We start from the raw sequence: 18,806 nt of genomic DNA, 5'->3' as shown, positions 1-18,806 counted from the left end.
CACTTCCAGTTGTGTTACATCACCTTGGTATCGCCTCGCGTGATACATCACTTTCAAGCCTTTTGTGAATCATGATACATCACCTTTAAAGCTCTGGGCTCGCGTGATATATCACCTTCGGGGCTCACTGATTGATGTTTCCACCAATCATGAGCCAGGGTCAAATAATTCAAATGATGTCATAGTTCTCTTGTTGCAGCCCGTCCGTTAAAACACAGAAATATAGTAGATTATATATTTGCCCTCGTCATCCTCTCCATTGTGACCTCAAATCAAGTCATGACAGACACCTCAACAGACAGGGGAATGGGAGTTTGGCATTGGCAACTCGGAACGAAGATGGACTGCAAGAAGGGGAGCTTCTTGCCATGAAGGGTTGGCTGCCCACACGGATTTGATGTGTATGACCATCTGTCGACGTAGATTAGCCTGGCGCTGCACATAAGCAAGAGCACCCTCTCCAGCCTGCAGTGAGTTAAAAGCATGCCGCGGACCTTGCATGTCCCACCAGCCTGCCTGCCAGTCAAGAAATGCAACGATGCAGCACATTTCCTCCCATAGTAGTTGCACTTCTTCCTCCCAGCGATGAGCTCGTGCTCGCGCCTTACACCATTCAACATGTAGCACTATAAAATGGCCAGGTTAGCAAGAAGCACCAGTCGTTAGAGCCTACTTACAGTCCTGTAGCCCTAGCTCGTTGCTGTTAAAGCCCGAAGTCCTCCAGATCCATGATATACTTTGTTGTCCCACCATTCGGCCATTGTTGTGTTTGAGTGGGACGGCATCCCTTTGCTTGTTGAGTGGCTTGAGGCTCCTCTCCCAGTCATCAGTCTTACCTAGCCTTGCTGCCAGATTCACAAGTGCATCTCTAGCAGTAGAATACTTAAGTGATAAGGTGTCAATGCGATGTTCAGCATTGTTGATGATTCCGTTTGCTCGGGTATTTGCTCGCTGTCCCCGAATAAAGGTGTCCTTATACTTGTAAAGGTGGTATCGCAGGTTAAGCACGGTGCGGAGGTCATTCAGCATGTCGTATGCCTGAGCTTCACGCAATTCCCATTCATGTTTGAGCAAGCGATCGTCACATGGCACTCGCTGGGGCAGAGAGGACAGCAGAAAAAGGCTGATGTTGTGGGCCTTCGTTTCAGTGGCAATGTCATCTGGTGACTGCAGGCGGGAGACACTAGGCATATACAACACCTGCACCCGGGCCCAGGTGTCAATGCGTCGGCGAAGAGCATTCATGCGCTGTAAGATCTTGCCCTTCTGGACATCTGTAGTGTGGTGTTTAATCGCCTTGGCATCAAAGCCAAGACGGCGCCTAGAATAGAGTCAGTGCGTGATTCAATACATCCAGAAATATACACTCAACTGCTGATCTTCGAGTTCTAATCCCGACGAAATTAACACAGAGGGTGATATATCATCGTGTAGGGACATGTTGTTGCCACGCTCAATCTCTGCAGCCTCAGCCATCGATAAGGCTAGGCACACAGCAGCCTGAGTCATTGCTATTGAAAATGCCGTCAGCTTCTCAAAATGTGTCAATATAGAGTACACGTACTAGTCATAGCTCTGCCTTCAAACGGGTTCGGTTGTGAACGGTCTGCCTCCCATGCTTTGATGTCCCTCCTCCATTCAACTAACTTATCTGCAGCTAGGGAAGCTTCAAAATTAATGAGATCGTCGACGCGTTCTTGCACCTCAATTAATGCAAAGTTGTACTTTCGGCGGAAAATCAAACCTAAGAGACAGTGATACTTTAGATTCAGATGTTCAAGGCAAAAAACTTACCCATTGCACAGATCTTCTTCCAGTTCCAGTCATTGAAGTGGTCATCTAAGGTGTTGCGCCTCGAACCGGGACCCATTTTGCGTGTGCTTGTCGCGATGGGGTTTATGTCGGCCCAGCCACGCTCGGGAGCTTCACCGTCCGTGCGACCAACGCCCTTGATGAAATTGAAGGAAAAGTTTGACTGACATTTGGCCACATGGGCCGGCAGGTGGAATTTCGGTATGAGAAATGTGATTGACTTTTGGTCGTGCTTGATGTGGTACTGGTGTGGGAAGGCGGACATTCGTGTCCAGAGATGTTTGCTCCATTGACAAGCAATATCGTATGAGATGTTCAATGTCGATATCTCCGATGAAGACTGCATGCTCGAGAAGAATAAATAATCCATGTTAAGGTACCTATAAGTTCTGTTGTTAGCAATACAGCAAGAATGTGGAATGTTGCGCACCTTTCGCCCTTCTGTAGGTCACCGACTGAGCAGGGCTGTTTGAAATTGTGTCTTGCGCAATCAATAGTACTGGCACCAGTGGCTGCAAGGCCATGTGAGACTCTCGAATCTGCAAGGTTGACTGTGTTGTGACTGGAGCATGAACTCAACTACAGAGAGTTAGACTTAGTGCTCACGAGAAATAAAAGTTGAATTTACCTCCTGGACGACTCGCTCGCGTGAACCAATGAAATCTTTATATGCATGTTCCTCCACAAAAAACGCATATCCACGATTGAGACCCGGATCAACAATGTCCGAAGAGACATTACGGCAAGCGAGACAGAAATTGGTGTCGATGGCAAGGAATAAGGCATATAAAAATCTGGGACTGTGTGAGAAAAAGTCAGGCAGAAAGGTGGCGTTATACATACCATATTTCGGATGGTGCATTTTCCCATCCATCTGGTAAGTTTTTGCCTGCATGGGGACACACAGGACACAAAATAGTGCAGGCACCTGGTTTAGTTGCACCAATACCATCAGGGTGATGACCTTGACCAGCACGTTTCATCTGCTTGATGAAGCGCCACTCTCGCATCATGCGTAACAATGCCTCGTAACGATCCTAGATTGTGATATGATAAATTGAAATAATAATAGAATTAGCACGTACCTTTGGTATATGAATTCCAGTACTGTCCATCAAACGAGCAGCTGTTTTGTAGAATTCAAATGCGGAGACTTTGGACTCAAAAGACAGCATCTGAAAGTATTCCAGTGCCTGAAATGTTGCAGCTGTTTTTGGATCGACTGTTGTGGCAGGAAAGAGGCGAACATGTAGTAGTTGAATTATGTGCAGTTCGGCATGTGCACATCCACAAAAATCTAACCCTACTTTGTAGATGCCGTTGTAGTCGATGATAACAAAGTCGCCGTTGTGAGCAGGGAGTGGGTTGATGCACTGAACACCAGAAGCATGTCCAAGTTGTAGATGGATCCCCATGGACTTCAAGGTAATGCTGTAAAATGAGATACCATCCCATCGCTAAGTTCAAAGTGCAAAAGAGTCAGTCTATGTAAGAAATGTAAAGTATATATACACGTACCTCCATTCTATGAAGCAGATGTCTGTCATGTATGCGGATCATGCACAAATGACAAAATAATTCGCAACCATGACAATCCTGACAACGATATGTTGCTGCTTCCTCACCGCAAACACAAATGTCTTGTGAATAGTCACCTCGACCCTCCAGGTAGAGGAATTCCTCCAAAAACAAGTCGGAATCAGATCGCCATAAACGCAAGACCTCACCCTGAACCCCAGTACATTTTGGTTTAGTGAATTCCACAAGCTCCGAAGTGTCGCTCTGAAGGTTATCAGAAAAGTCATTGATAATTGAAAGGTTGAGATCCATGGTGTCTAACGGAACATCTGATTCTCCACGACGTCATTTACCTGGAGAGTTAGGAACTGTATAGTAAGATGAAGAGACATTTAGACATCCACTTGGTCCTGCTTCGAAACTGCTGTGCTTGCGTTGTTGAGCATTGCGAGTGTGTTGAGGTGCGTCATTTGTATCGTTAATCACTGCTTTTGAAGCAGCAGCGTTGTGTGCATAGAAATCACGCTGGTAGTGCTTCAGGTTTCGCCGTCTTTGACCTCTGACCATTCAAGTTCAAGTTGGATACAGTGTTATAGTAGTAAGTCAACAATTCAGTCATGTGATGATGTAATTCTAAAAACTGCCTGATATATCAACTTAGTATTGTCTGCCAACTGAGCAAGTCAGTAAGCATTGCCTCATTGTAAGCTTCAACACCCCCATCATCTATTATTGATATGATTTCCCTTTCTACTGCAAGGCATCTCCCCATCAAGTCAATTAGTTCCTGGCTCTGTTTCAATAAGAGCTGATAACCGGTCCCAGACATACATCTGAGTTGTCGCACCGCTTCATGTAATTCAGTAGCACACTCATGCAAATTCAGCACTACGATCGAGGAATTGTCCAACTCAGGGCGCAGCAGAGTCCAACCTTCGACATCTATTCTCTGAAGCACTGCAATAACACGAGATTGCATGGTGTTTGCCTCAGGAATGCCGGACCTGTACCCTAGCTCGTCACTCAATCGGTCCAAGGTGGAAAACAACGCGATGACATCCTGTTTGAAAGTGTACAATGGTAGATAAATTGTATATATAGTGTATATCGAGGGAATACATACATCATTGAAATGAGAACGTGTTCGCCAATGTGTTCGAGACTTTGCCTGTTCTGTAGTCTTATTTCTAAAGGAAGAATAAAATTTATTGTGAGTATGATGATAGACTCAGAGTGATGAACTCTGACCGTTGATAATGTGCTCGTTTGCTTTGCAATCGAGCTTTGCGCCATTCTTCTGCAGTTTTATACCGTGGTGCCATTGTGATAGCGATGGGAGACTAGTAGTTAGGCTAGTACTGTACTAGTATTACACAATAACTCACTGTACAGTTTGGTGTTATGCGAGCCTTACTTCGGGACAGATGAAATGTGCATGTACATAGGCAACATTCAATCCAAATAAAACGAATTAAATTCTGCACTGTGTGTTATATGTCAGTATCACTGCACAAGTTGATAAACAGGCAAATCTAAAGCAAACCATTGCAGTAGATATTCACCAGACATGACTGCAGAATGTGTTCGGGCTGTACATTTGACAGCATGATATATCATCATTGCGCGCATCAGGGAAACGTAATTCAACTCCGTATTACAGAGTTGTATTACGTTTCCCTGATGCGCAAGTCTGATGTGCAAGTCTGATGATCAATCATAGCATGTACATCAGGAAATCAGCGAGAACTTGGCTTTTGTAGATTTAAATGGCAAGTTCGGACCAAAAGTCAACCGGATTATATCCGAAGACAAATGAATATATATGCAAAACATCATGCCATCCAAAGATAAGAAAGTGCAATATGAACCTAACTTTGATGAATGTATACTAATCTCGCAATGCCTTATAACTATGATGCTTGATAGATATACCTTTGTAAGAAGTCCTGCATCTCTCCAATTCAGTGGCCATCTATTGCCTAAGGTAAACTTTGTTATGTTTATTTGCAATTTCAATGAGACGGCAATCGTGAGTTACACGACCAGTGTAATACTTATCCAGAATGGTTGTTACTCATAGTGATGATAGAGCCAGGGCAATGCCTTGTCATACGCTAGCATTTTTCGACCGCAATGGTCACCTACTGCCTAAGTGGAACTTTGTGATAGTTCTTTGCGTTGTGAACCAGTTGGTTGCACAAACAATGCCAGATTGCCTCCAAACGGTCTCCCTTCGCAGTTGTGATGGTTCTATAGCAATGACTTGGAAATACACTAGCAGTTATCGATAGCAATGGTCGTTAGCTACCCAAAATAAACATCATTGATGGTTATTTGCAATGCCCACCAGTAAGCTACCAATGTTGTACCAATTGTTACAAACCTGCTGGACAACTACTGTATCTACGTGATGAGTTAGGGTGCCTGTTGGATATACTGACAACCTAGCCTGGTACAGCAAGCATAGATATTTCATATATTTCGGCGCCTGTTCTTGCGCAAGGGTAGAAGTCAGTAACGGGAGAAGTGAGTGGTTCGCTGATTGGAACTGAGTCAGCCGTTCAGTGTCAACCTTGCTGGCGCCAAAAATTGACATTATATCACATGTATTATTACAGGATAATCAACATTAATAGTACAGGTTGAAGTGAAACTGAGATAAGATATGTACCGTAAGATAAGAACAGAGGCGATCGTCCCCAATAACTAGACCCATGTACTCTACTATTGGTATATATCACTTCATATGTTTTGCAGGTTCTACCAGACATAGCTGATCAAAACCCAGATTTACAGTGACAGTTTCGCTAAGTCTAAGGTCAACAGTCTTTTTCTTGGTCCAACAATTTACAACAGTTCCAAGAGCCCCGCGGTGAGCCCCGTCCAGAACGAGGCACTGTTGGTTTTTCTTGCGTGGAGGAGCTGGGCTCAGATCGCTGGCGGGGATATGATGGTGTTTGATAGCAGCGCCTGTGCCGTTGGATGTACAGAATGCGGCCACGTGACCCTCAGGTGCCGGTCCGTTCTCACCACAGAATGAGTCGGGACAAGCCGTTGATACAAATCGCTTGTGTAGCCTACCATGGAGGAAGTTAGGCGACACCTTCAACAACACGTTGAAGGTACAACAATTCAGATGGTGAGTCTGAACAATGTTGGGTCTTGCAGAACCTAGCTGCTATTCGACCCTAAAGGGTTTCTGGACTAGGCTTAAGGCTCAGAGGAGAGGAAATATCATAGAAACTTGGTCAGCCCTCAGACCCATACTGGTAACTGGTGAAAAGATTGCTTGCTTATGTAAGCTACAAAAGTGCCAACATAAGGTAAGGTAAAAACAGTCTCTACAAGCCCAGCCAGAAATGAATCCCTACAACGTGATACATTGAAAGTGTCAATGAAAATTCTTTTGACATCAACCAAGGTATTGGGCCTAGAATGAAATAAGTAGACATTGCGATGCCAAGACTGAGGACGCACTGTTGTCCGGCAAATTCTCCGCTTCGGCGTTCTGGGTATCGACAGCCCAGGGATCGTGTGTCGACAGAGAGGTGGGATTGGCGGTTGACGGTTGATGTAGGGTTATACAGTGGCTCAAAAAAGTGTCCCAATGTTTATAGCTTTTCATGTAATTGCTATATCATGTGTCAAGACGTGGGAATATGACTAAACTACAGGGAGGTGTCAGAAAGGTCTGCGTCTCAGCTTCATTTCGGCTCCCTATATTATGGGAAAATAATGACATTATGTGAATATAGTGTCATTTTAATTTGATGACTCATTGGGACACTTTTTTGACTTTGAGTTTAACCAATGTAATCTCTATAATTCTAGTACTTTGTGTGACCTCCTTTTGCCTTAATCATGTCTGCCACTCTTCTAGACATATTCTCTATCGATTTTTGGTATTCCTCTTTGGTATTTTCATCATACTCTGCTGTAACACTGTCTCATAGTTGGAATAGCCCCTATGGTAGATCTTGATATGCTACAAGCAATTTCTTGAGTGATTCTCAGGGGTATTTAATAGGGTTGATATCTTGGGTCTATGCTGAACATGATAGAATAGTAATATCATGGTCTTCAAGCTATTGGTGGCTGTTTTAGAGGTATACTTAGGGCCATTGTCTTATGACAAAACAGTATCTTCTTCATTAACTCATAACTCCTGCATGCTTCTTAGCAGACACTCCTGTCAAATGAGTATTTACTACTCTGTATTCATCCTCCCCTTTGCTTCATAGAAGATTCCCACTCCATTTTATCTCATATAGTCCTATACCATCAAGTTTTCGTCTTGAAACTTAAGGTGTTTATTTAACTTTTCTTTATCTTAATGATTGTCCTATTTATTTTAATACAAATTCCTTGCCATATGATCTCATCCTATTGATTTTAACCTTATCTAACTAGATAAACCTCTTTCAGCTATTAGCAGTCCAATATTTGTACTTGAAAGTAGCATCTTGTCTTTTCTTTTTATAGGTTGGAGACAGAAGAATCTGTTTTTCTTGATTATAGCTTTAATATGGGCTGTCTTGAGAGTCTGTCTGACTATTTGAGTAGAGATAGTCATAGGAATGATGGAAATAATCAATTTAATCACTTTATTAACATCAGCAGCTTTTCCAATTAGAATATAGTGATTAAGAGATCTCGAGTCTTATAGAGCAACCTTCTAGATTGGCTATCAAATAACTTAAAGACCATAATATTACTATTCTATCATGTTCAACATAGACCCAAGACATCAACCCTATTGAATACCCCTGAGAATCACTCAAGAAATTACTTGTAGCATATCAAGATTCACCATAGGGGCTATTCCAACTATGAGACAGTGTTACAGCAGAGTATGATGGAATCACCAAAGAAAAATATCCAAAATTGATAGGGAATATGTCTAGAAGAGTGGCAGAAGTGATTGGGGCAGAAGGAGGTCACACACAGTACTAGAATTATAGAGATTACATTAGTTAAACTCAAAGTCAAAAAAGTGTCCCAATGAGTCATCAAATTAAAATGACACTATCTTCACATAATGTCATTTCTAAACTTTCGGACCAGGTGGACCATGTGTTGGATGGCGATGAGCTGGGACCTGTGAGATAAACCACTGGACTGGAAGCAATTTTTTCTTTTTCGACGGGTGGGGTGGTGGAGCGAGGTGGAGGCACCAAGTATGATCGTTTCCTCATTTCACAGAATGCGGTTAACTCCGGACCTTCGAGCATCGCGCCGTTCAGTCTCATTCCATACCTAAATATTGTAAGCTTCAGAACAATTCGAAAATAAGCGTATTACTCACTTGGTGGCAACTTCGTGCAGTTTGAGTCCGGTGCGCTGCTGCCCATGCACAGCAACGATGCAAGTCTCAGAGGAAAGAGAGTGGAGCGTGGCTCGGTAGCCCTTCTGGTCGCCCCCAATAACGAAAACTTCCTGGCCAATATCGTTCCGGAACGAATCCAAGAAGACGTTGCGTATCTTAGTTACAAATCTAATTGGGATGCGGAGCTGTTACACGTGTCAGATGTATTCGAGACGAAGTGAACTGTACTTACGAGCGATCGGTCACTATCGCATAATATGGTCAAATGAGCATTTGGAATATCAACGCTGTGCACGACCCCTTTCGCCTGGTACTCCGGTCCGCGGGCAACAGTCACAACATCTCCAGGCCTGACATCATACCCCTTGTCCTTCGTATACTGGATGGTGTGGGTGAGGCTCGTCCGCCGAACCATTGCCACAGGAACTGAGATACTGGAGAGTCCAGAGCTGGTCTCTCTGCCGTCCTGAGTGAGGACATCCCGGAACCACAGATAGGTCGATCTCTTGGCATACCAGTCCATGACGCCGTGTTTCCCCATGTGCCTGCCGTCCAGCACTTCTATATAATCTCCAATTTCGATAGAGTCGGACTCGGGGGGAGGCTCGAGATATTGTTGCATGGGTATTTGTGAGTGCATGGTGTGATTCAAGGGACGCCGATCCAAGTAGTACTTGGAAACCTCCACCTATATGTAAATGTCAGTCAATTTCGTAGAAATGTATTTGCGTCAAGACATACCTGTTCATTGGTGATATCTTGACAAATGTCAAATACATCTTGCCACATTTGAATAATGTGTCCTTCTATTCCCAAGTACGGACCAGCTACAACTTTGACGGTATCGCTGACCCGGAATACGCGCTCTATTTCTTCAACACGAACCTCTATTTGTTCTGGACGTCCATCGAACGCGAACTCCAAGCTCGCGGAACCAACTGTATGATCCGTCGATATGACCTGACCTGACTCCCCACGAAGAGCACCTTCAACGACCCTCGCCCAATCGCCCATGCGCAAAAATTGCATAGAAAACGATGTGACAGTTTTCTTCAGGAATGGTTTGTCCCATCCGGATTCAAGATGGAGTCGGATGTCGTCAATATGAGGGGAGGCAAGAAGTTCGAGGTTATCGCGGTGGAAATCTTGTAGTAGGAGACCCATGTAGTAGCTTTGTCCTTCGTACGTCCATCCTACTACTTTGTTATCACAAATGATGTCGGAAACGGCCTTGTTGGTCGGAAGGCGACATTGATCAAGCAGAGCTCGAGTTCCGCAAGGCATTGAATAGGGAAAGCGCAATGGAGGAATTAGAACCTTGACCAAATTCTCTGTCTGGGATTCTACTCTGCCTATAGAGCCCCTGTGTGGGCTGTGCCTGATCCTCACCCAAGCTGGGCTAGGTAGTTGGAACAGTGAACCAACGACGGTGTTACAAGTAACATCGGCTACATGGCCCCCCTATCATTTTTCCCCTTCGTCCTCGCCCTCGTATGCCTCCGGCTTGTACTTCTCTACCGACTATCCGTTGACCGGATCCTCGGGACCATTCCCGTCCCTCATCCCCCCCTCCTATCGCACCAACGTGTGCACGTGCCTTCGGGCTATGACTCATTCTGACTCGTGCCACCAATGTGGCTTTCCTTATCTTGTCTTATCTTTCCTCTGACTCATGCGTGCTGCGCATTGTATCATTTACCGTTGGCTCGTTCCAACGTTTCTCGGTCTCATTCCGCATTCAACCTCACATCACTAATCAGGCTCTGCTACCAGCATACCTATATCCTTTCCATTTCCCCTTTGCCCTTACCTACAGTACGGTAGCCTTGCCCTTAACCCTTTCCACTTAGTATAAGTAGTCGGTCACTCTGTACTAGATTCCCTAACTTGAATCTACTCAATCTTCCCTCGAACATACTTCCCTCTGAAGCTCCCTCAGCTTCAGTCTCTAGTATATTTTCTTAGGTGCTCATCACGCCTAAGTCTACCTCGATCGACTACTCATCGTTCAGACAAGACTGTCCTTACTTTGAGAACGTCAGTGACTTTGAAGACCTCCGTCTTAGAAGTCACGTGACACGCGCGTCTCTGATATCTGCCGACTCGTCGTCACCAGTCTCAGTCGCTACACCGGACCCTTCCGGTTACGTCATGAACGTTAGCGGACGACGCCTCTCTTAGGGCTCCGCATAACAGATCTATTTGAGTGCGTAACAGACGGCTTCACGTTCTGCATCCGTGATGCGAAGACATTGCTTCATGGCAAGACCGTGTGAGGCAGGAAGTGAGTCACAGATGCTTTTGGGGCTATCTGCGACTACGTAAATTTGGCCTGCTACCCAAGGCGATACAGTAACGGAGAACTTTTGGTTCCTAAGGTGTTCAGCGATATATTCAACGGCAGTTCCTGCAATGCAATGAGTGGTATACTAAGTAACGCGAAATAAACATACTTTGAATGTGAAGTAAATACATCCTGCTTGAAGGTGCCGAAACTTCAAGTGAGGATAAAGGGATCGAGGCCGCTCTGGAAGTGAGCCCATGACGACATTGAGATGAGTTGCCCGAATTCTCTTTGAACCTATTGGCTAAGTCGTCAATTTTTTTGGCCAACTTCTCTTTCGCCGATGGTCCTGACACACGTATAGCCTTCTGCAACTGCTCCGACTCGGAGCGCCAGGCCTCCTCCTCATCACTCCCATCTTCATCGTCATCTTCAGCCTCCATGATGATGTATGGATTGTGGGTAGACTATGTTTCCTCTTTAGTATACAAGATTATCAGCCATAGTGTTTTACTTACTTTACGTAGTCCATGTGATCGCTTTCTGCGTGAGTTTGACAAGCGGTTGACCGTCTTCGATGCAGGAGAGGGAGGGGCAGGGGGTACGTGTCTGGCCATGAGTCGGTTGAGGTTGACCAAGGATTCGCTGTCATCTCCTTCGCCGGAGAACAAGGCACGTCGGGGTTCCACCCAATCATCGGCAGAGTATCTATCGCCAAGGTACGATGCAAGAGCACTATCCATTTCAGGCATCGTCATATTGGTGGTGAGGAACTGTTGGAGAATTCCCCATGCTTGTTTATCGCATAGTGCCGGTGATGTCTGATTGCCTGTATCATGCCATTAATGACGATATCGACAACACTGTATTATGACTTACCTTCTTCAATCCTGAGCCGCTTCAAGGCAGGTTCGTCATTATTGGATCGGGCACGTTTGGACATATCCAAGATTCTTTCTCTATGTGGGTATATGTAAACTTGAGAGTTACTAAAACGAACTTGAAACCTCACATAGTATGTTTGATAGTCTATCGGATAGGATACGTTCACTATAGTTATTTAGATATCTGTACACTGTATCGTATCGAGGTAATGGTAGGAGAAAGAGGAACTGCTGATGCGCAAGGTCGATATTTGTAGTGAATCACTATTGTATATTAGCTAATACTCACTGGTAGTGTGGATTGTGGACATCAACGGCTGGTGCAAACACTGGCCAGTTGTGGTCCGACAGCCTGATTGAATTGTCGAAATGCCATTGTGCTCTTGCCCGCCCTCCTTGGGGCTATAGTATGCTAAATAAGACAATTCCACAGGTGATTGAATAATATACATAACTATTGACGGAACTCAGTGCCTGCCCACCTCACTTGTAAGTATAATATATTTAAATTATTGTGCCGTGCCAAAGCTGTAGGCTACCGCAAGAATATTGGACGTTCTGCTCCACCATTTCACCTTCATGCTAAATATAGAAGGTTACATTGTAAATATACTTGTGTCGAAGCTTAGACGTCTAGACATTAGTGTAACGAGGGAGTCGAAAAAAGAGTACAACACAAAAAGGACATGGGTGATATACTGAATGACAGTACACATTCAGACCCAGCCGGCGATGCCCGACTTGTCTAGTGGCTCGCTGCCGCTGAATTCCGGCTGAGTTTCAATATGTAGTCATTCAGTATATCAGTGTGCGCTTCCATTGTGTTGCACCTTTCCGACTTCCCAATCGCAAATAAGGCTCGGTAAAGGTAGGTAGGTAAGGCTATTAGTTTTTCTTCTCTTTGCTTCCTGACGAATACTTCAATTGCATAGCTGGGTGGAGCGGGATATGTCATTCTATTTTTATGACTCCGCCTTACCCGAACGGTATCCTCGAAGAATTCAACTCAACCCCACGCTTTGATGAGCCTCAGGGACTTGGCTTAAACGTGGCCTGCGGGCACTTCATCGGGCCCGAGGTTAACGTTCATCTGTTGATGCTTTAACGGCTGGTTTGTCTCCCTCATTCAAAGACTTAGCAGAACATTTTGCTAATCTAATTCAACAGGTCACTCATCTGCTAGAGATACTAAAAAACCAGGGCCAGACACCACTCAGCTTTTGGGAAAGATTTCAGGCAATTCAGAGCGCCCAGTTTTACGGCGGTGAGCTACCTACCACCCCTGACACTGATCACAATTCATACTTGTTCGTGCACATGCTATTGAGTTGCCAATTACATCTACACTTTGTTTCAAGTCATTCATATTTTGTTATTTTGTTATCCTTCTGTAGAATTAGGACAAGGGCACCTTTATAAGGGTCCAGATGATGTACTATGTCGCTCATCTTTCAATATCAGTAGTCAATGCGGCTCAAGGGCTATATTAATTTTGATGGCCAGCCAGATCTTTTGATGGCCAGCTGTCAAAATGTATTATTAAAATTTCCGGCATTTGCCGTCGCAAATTCTATACAAATCTCGCTTCAGAATGACCAACAAGACTTAATTTACCCATCCGACTCCAACCGTCATTTGCATGATGATGTCAGCCCCCTCCTGTCTTCCACCATTCGACAGTTTAGCTGCCCAAGTCGGCATGTTTGAACTCTCTAACATACTAACACATGCCAAATGGCTAGAATTTTTCATAAGGCTCACACCAACGGAGAAAGTAAGTTCATAATTTCTACAGCATCTATTGGCATGTTCTGATATTTTGTGTAGCTCCGGACTGAATTATATCTCCTGCACTTCATACTCAAAGGTCGGGTGTATCTCGGTGACATCTGGCAAATAGTCACAGGATGTATGTTGGAAGCGCAGAAGGAGGAATCATTGCGAAGTACTGCTGGGGATAATACAAACCGCTGGAGCATAGAACGAGATTACATGGAAGAGAAGAGAGACCGCTGTCAGCTGGAAGTGTCTCTGTGCAGCCAGGCCATTGATCATATACAGCAGCACTGGGCTATATGTGAGGGACTGTTATAACTTATCACTGCAAATAGCGTGGTCTGACATAATCACTCAGCAATGCGTTCTATTGCATTACCAGTCAATGACGATGCCTATTTCTCAGCAACTTCACAATGCATCACCGAACCTGCAGCCACCTATTCGGGAGCTGCGCGAATCAAGTGTGAAACTTGGTTAAGGAGACAAAAAACTGACCCCATCCCACCTAAAGAAATTACTTTGATCGAAAGTAGCTTGCCCCTTCTCGGCTCTCCTTTAACTATTGGTCAGTTTGCTCTTGTGCACCTGGAACAGCGAACGTTGGTGACTGTGAATGTCAGTGCTATCGTTAGTTCGCTTGGTTGTTCTTACGTTCTTTGAAGTACGATGACCCATCGTTCAGCCTGCAAAGTACATGGGTTACGATGTGCCTCCAAGAGGCCTTCCAAGAGGCCCACAAAGTGGAATTATCCACGCAGGCGGGACTCATGTCAACGTACCTTGACCTAGGAGGATACCATACTCACCATCGCAATGCTCAATCGGAGCTATTCTTCTTGCGAGCAAAGATGCGCCATGCCCAAGCTGAGGCAGCTGTTTATACACTGGCCCTTGAAAATTCCCCTGCATCAACCTACTCTGACAGTGGTAAGCGCAAACTGGTCAAAGTTTCATCAATGGCTGATGGGACATTACAGATATAGACTCGTCACAACGCCCAGCTCTGCCGCAGCATCTACCAGAGGAAGTGCGTCGCTACATGGAGTGCATGGATGACGAATCAATCGACACTCGCACCAATTCTGACTTATGGTAACCGAGTTGTGTTTATTTCTGCCTGGTGTGATATGAGCATATACCTTTACATTTAACTACGAAAGCTCAGGTGTAGGAATACTTCCATGGCCCAAGGAGTATGGGCCAGAGGGTGCGTCGTCGTATATTTAACGCCACTGCATAAACCGTCGCAGTGGTTATCAGGTGCACGTATCTTTATATCCCTTTATGTCTTATCAACATGTACCATAGACCTTGTTGTAAGGTTAGTACGAACATCGATCAGGCTCGACTGTACTTGTATTAGTACAAGCAATCTTTTTACCTTTGAACGTTCACTATGAATTACAATGCGAAATGTTTGTGTAGTACATTTACTGTTTTGTCAAGAGTAGACTCAAACACTGAGATAAGCGCACAGCGCATTGACTGCAAACTGCCAAGCACACTGAAAGGGAGCAGGTGGATTTCAGGTGGAGCTCGTGCAGAACAGGGCTTGTGCACGTGCAAATTGTTTCCGCAGGATTTAACTTAATTTAATAATAAAATTTAACGCTCCATGCTTACAGACGGCGGAATGTAGCATTATCATCAAATTTGGAAATTGATGACGTGTGTTGGATATTACGGGGGTTGCCGGCTGAGTTTAATTTCTCAAAGTCGATCATTATAAATACTACCCCACTTTCATCATTCTTTCCTTTTCCCATTTTCATCGAATCCGTGTACACACACAGTTACAATATGGCTACGACACTGTACCTATACATAAGTTTGATTAGCGCAAATTTTGTACCAGTCAAGGACGTTCACTTACACTACGTACGAGAGATGTGATTTATATGTGCTCTGAAGTGATTATAAGCACAAATCCTGCAGTAGAGCAGATTCATAATGGTCAGATATGATATAATGTATATGGTTAGCATCAGATTAATATCTGACACAATTTGCAGAGGTGAAATCTGATATTGATGTCAATGGGCAAGGGAAGCTTCAAAGTGTCGAATGACATCATAGGATACTTCGCGAACTTGCTCATGGTAATAGTAAACAGTGCGTATATTCCTAAAAATCGAAGGTACAAGAGCTCATGTTTGTACTCAGCCATAGCAAATGACTTCCTCATATTAATTTCTAGTCATATGGCCGAGGCGGGTCAGACTTATGACGACCTTGAGTTATAAGCATACGAGCGCGCACGTGGCTGAGAATGCACACATCTCCGAGGATAGTACACCGAGGGTATGTAGGTTCTATCATAAAATTTCTCGATATTCACTGCATTGAAAATTAGCTTGACCAACGCATCTGTGTATCGACTTACGCATGTAGCCGCAATTGCCCGTGGCGCATTCCGAGACGTACTCCCCCTGGCACACCCCTTCAGGGCGCTGAAATATTGATACTTCCACGTATCTGCTAGTTGTCGCGCAAAAACAACACGGGTAGTGAAACATGTGTGCGTCACGGTAAGCCTGAAATAATGAAGGGTGTATTTTCCCTCCATATCAGTCGGTGGGCCTGTAGAGAGAATACGTGTGAGTGACGAACACATTTCCATGATACAAATTCATTGACCATTGAAACATTGTCAGTTCCCCTGTTTCTGCGTGGTAATGAAGTATGCCATGGTGGCATGTGAGGATCCTCACCAACATCTCCAACATTTTGGGATCAACTTCAAATTCTCTGGAATCGAGCGTCGAGCATTCGGATGACGGTGAGGACATAACAGGCTATGTAGAAAATAACCTGAACGGTGTTTATATAGCTGTTCTCCTACCTTGTTATTTTTCCATCCCTATATTCAGCCATCCCGATCGTGCTGGCCCAATTGATCTGGCCGCCACCAAGTGCGCCAGCCCCCTGTCAGGCCGCCAGGTGATTTGGTCATATAGGAATATGGCGCTAGGCGGTGATTACGCTGGCAGCCCTCATTCCTGTATCAGCCATATTACGTTCAATGACAAATGGTAAGCTCCATGGCTTCGATAATATCTTTTGCTGCTAGCTCAACAGTATGTGCTCGTGTCCGTACCAGATTCATGGCTGGTCTACCAGAAACAGTATTCAAATGCACTTGCACTCGCGAGTTTACTCAAGCCAGCGCCTTTACGAAACATCAACATTCATGCACAAAGGGCAAGAAACGACTATTCTCTGCTTTATCAAAAGCGAAAGATTTATTAGGTTCGGTAAAACGGTCTAGACTGTCTACCACTGGTCACAAACAGGATGTGTGCGCTCACACAGCGTCTTCGAGCTCGCAGGTCCACTGTCCGCAAATCCCTCCCTTATTTTCCGACTGGCCGTTAGATACAGAAGATTTATGAACTTCCTCGGCCATCACCCCCGGGGAGGTGTCGTGTGCAGACTCTTCATTGCGAGCTGATGCACAAATCCTACCACCCAATATCCGACTTGAAACATCATCTACTTGCGTAGAAGATGACGGTTTACCATTGGCACAGCGTAGAAGTCGCCACGTAGGTGTCCCTATGCCCCTCCGCTTCAGACAATATGAGGATGTGCTTCCTCAGCCTCCTAGCGTCCCTAGCTATACCCCACGACAACCAGAGACTGGTTCACCCACAAACATAGTGCCTGCCAGAGCTTCCTCTTCGGTGCAAGCTACTCCTTTTCGCACATCAAGGAATATTTTTGGTCTAGTCTGCCAATTCTTCTCTTCAGTACCGCCAAGCCATGACCCGGAAGAGGCTATAACCCTGCAAGATATCAGTTATATCCCAACTCTTACTGCAGAAGACTCGGATACTGTTGCAATACCTCTCGATAATTCTTTCCATCCGTATCCCAACGAATCTTCCTTCAAGCTTGGTCATTGGTATTGGAACGGGGGCGCACAGAAATCACAGCAGAGCTTCAAAGAACTGCTCGACATCATCGGACGTCCAGACTATGATCCAGACGATGTGCGGCATACGCACTGGGACAAGATCAACTCCCAATTAGGTGCAAGTGTTGGTGATGAGGGAGAAGAATGGGAGGATGAAGATGCTGGGTGGCATAAAACTCAAGTGACCATCGACGTTCCTTTTTGTCGAACAACAGCTCAGCCGGATATTCGTCCTTACATTGCGGCAGATCTATACCATCGGTCTCTTGTGTCTGTTATACGGGAAAAGCTCGCTAGTGCTCACGACGATGAATATTTTCATTACGAGCCTTATCAACTGTGTTGGTGCCCGCCTCATCTTCCACACGAAGTCAATATCCAAGGTGAACTGTACACATCACCTGCCTTCCTAGATGCTCACCGCAAACTTCAGGAATTGCCTGGAGAGGCAGGGTGTGAACTTCCCCGCATGGTCGCTGCACTGATGTTCTGGTCAGATGCTACGCAGCTTACCACGTTCGGTAACATGAAGCTGTGGCCAGTCTATATGTACTTCGGCAACGAATCAAAGTACCGCCGATGTAAACCATCATGTAATCTGGGAAATCATGTAGCTTATTTTCAGAAGGTATGACAATCATTATGAGTTAGTCTTCGTCTTCATCCAGATTGACTTATTATTCAGCTTCCGGACTCGTTCAAAGATTTCGCGGGGATTTACACTGAAGGGAAAGGTGTCGGCTGCGAATGCACAACTCATTGTCATCGCGAACTTTTCCAAGCGCAATGGAAAATATTGCTTGATGACGAGTTCTTAGAAGCATATGAACACGGGATCGTGATTCTGTGTTGTGACAGCGTCAAACACCAGTTTTACCCCCGGATATTCACATATTCTGCGGACTATCCTGAAAAGTAAGTCATGTATATCTATAGAAATCAAAACTAACTCAAGCCAGGGTCCTCGTTGCTACAATTCAACAATTGGGAGGTTGTCCATGCTCACGATGTCTTATACCAACAAACAGGCTCCACTGTCTGGGGATGGCTTGCGATAGGGCACAACATCGGACTCATGCATGATCCGATGTCACAAGGAGTCAGCTTGTTATTACTGCACGCCGTCAAATATATGAGAAACATTACGGTGTAGATAGCACGGTGGTTGAGGCACTTCTAAAGCCTGAGTCTTGGGTTCCGATCCCTGTGAGCATGAATCTTACTTTTTCCCCTCGCCTTTATCAACCTTATTGAGTAGAACATTTTGTCGGACCGCCTGGGCCGATT

General features: G+C 44.9%; 4 protein-coding genes across 4 annotated transcripts; 1 reads left to right on the top strand and 3 right to left on the bottom strand.

The window, feature by feature from the left end:
- Positions 1-291: 291 nt before the first annotated feature.
- F5891DRAFT_1190447 (uncharacterized protein) lies at positions 292-3,642 on the bottom strand (the record flags this gene model as incomplete). The annotated part of the gene is made up of 10 exons (XM_041367303.1): positions 292-626; positions 678-1,321; positions 1,373-1,511; positions 1,565-1,744; positions 1,795-2,192; positions 2,243-2,391; positions 2,441-2,612; positions 2,656-2,849; positions 2,898-3,269; positions 3,331-3,642. The coding sequence occupies 10 exons, from the start codon at positions 3,640-3,642 to the stop codon at positions 292-294; spliced, it is 2,895 nt and encodes a 964-aa protein (XP_041224252.1).
- A 4,697-nt stretch (positions 3,643-8,339) lies between these two features.
- Positions 8,340-9,940, bottom strand: F5891DRAFT_1190446 (uncharacterized protein; the record flags this gene model as incomplete). The annotated part of the gene is made up of 4 exons (XM_041367302.1): positions 8,340-8,586; positions 8,636-8,841; positions 8,889-9,344; positions 9,398-9,940. The coding sequence occupies 4 exons, from the start codon at positions 9,938-9,940 to the stop codon at positions 8,340-8,342; spliced, it is 1,452 nt and encodes a 483-aa protein (XP_041224251.1).
- Positions 9,941-10,854: 914 nt separating this feature from the next.
- On the bottom strand, positions 10,855-11,883 carry F5891DRAFT_1190445 (uncharacterized protein; the record flags this gene model as incomplete). The annotated part of the gene is made up of 4 exons (XM_041367301.1): positions 10,855-11,063; positions 11,110-11,407; positions 11,459-11,769; positions 11,820-11,883. The coding sequence occupies 4 exons, from the start codon at positions 11,881-11,883 to the stop codon at positions 10,855-10,857; spliced, it is 882 nt and encodes a 293-aa protein (XP_041224250.1).
- Positions 11,884-13,469: 1,586 nt separating this feature from the next.
- Positions 13,470-15,194, top strand: F5891DRAFT_981588 (uncharacterized protein; the record flags this gene model as incomplete). The annotated part of the gene is made up of 8 exons (XM_041377131.1): positions 13,470-13,598; positions 13,652-13,901; positions 14,007-14,218; positions 14,266-14,530; positions 14,581-14,695; positions 14,764-14,810; positions 14,912-14,924; positions 15,029-15,194. The coding sequence occupies 8 exons, from the start codon at positions 13,470-13,472 to the stop codon at positions 15,192-15,194; spliced, it is 1,197 nt and encodes a 398-aa protein (XP_041224249.1).
- Positions 15,195-18,806: the final 3,612 nt, after the last annotated feature.

The sequence above is a fragment of the Suillus fuscotomentosus genome, assembly GCF_016647785.1.
Source record: "Suillus fuscotomentosus strain FC203 chromosome Unknown F5891scaffold_37, whole genome shotgun sequence".
NCBI lineage: Eukaryota > Fungi > Basidiomycota > Agaricomycetes > Boletales > Suillaceae > Suillus > Suillus fuscotomentosus.
Note: the sequence above shows the minus strand (reverse complement) of the source record. Positions and strands in the feature narration are given on the sequence as shown.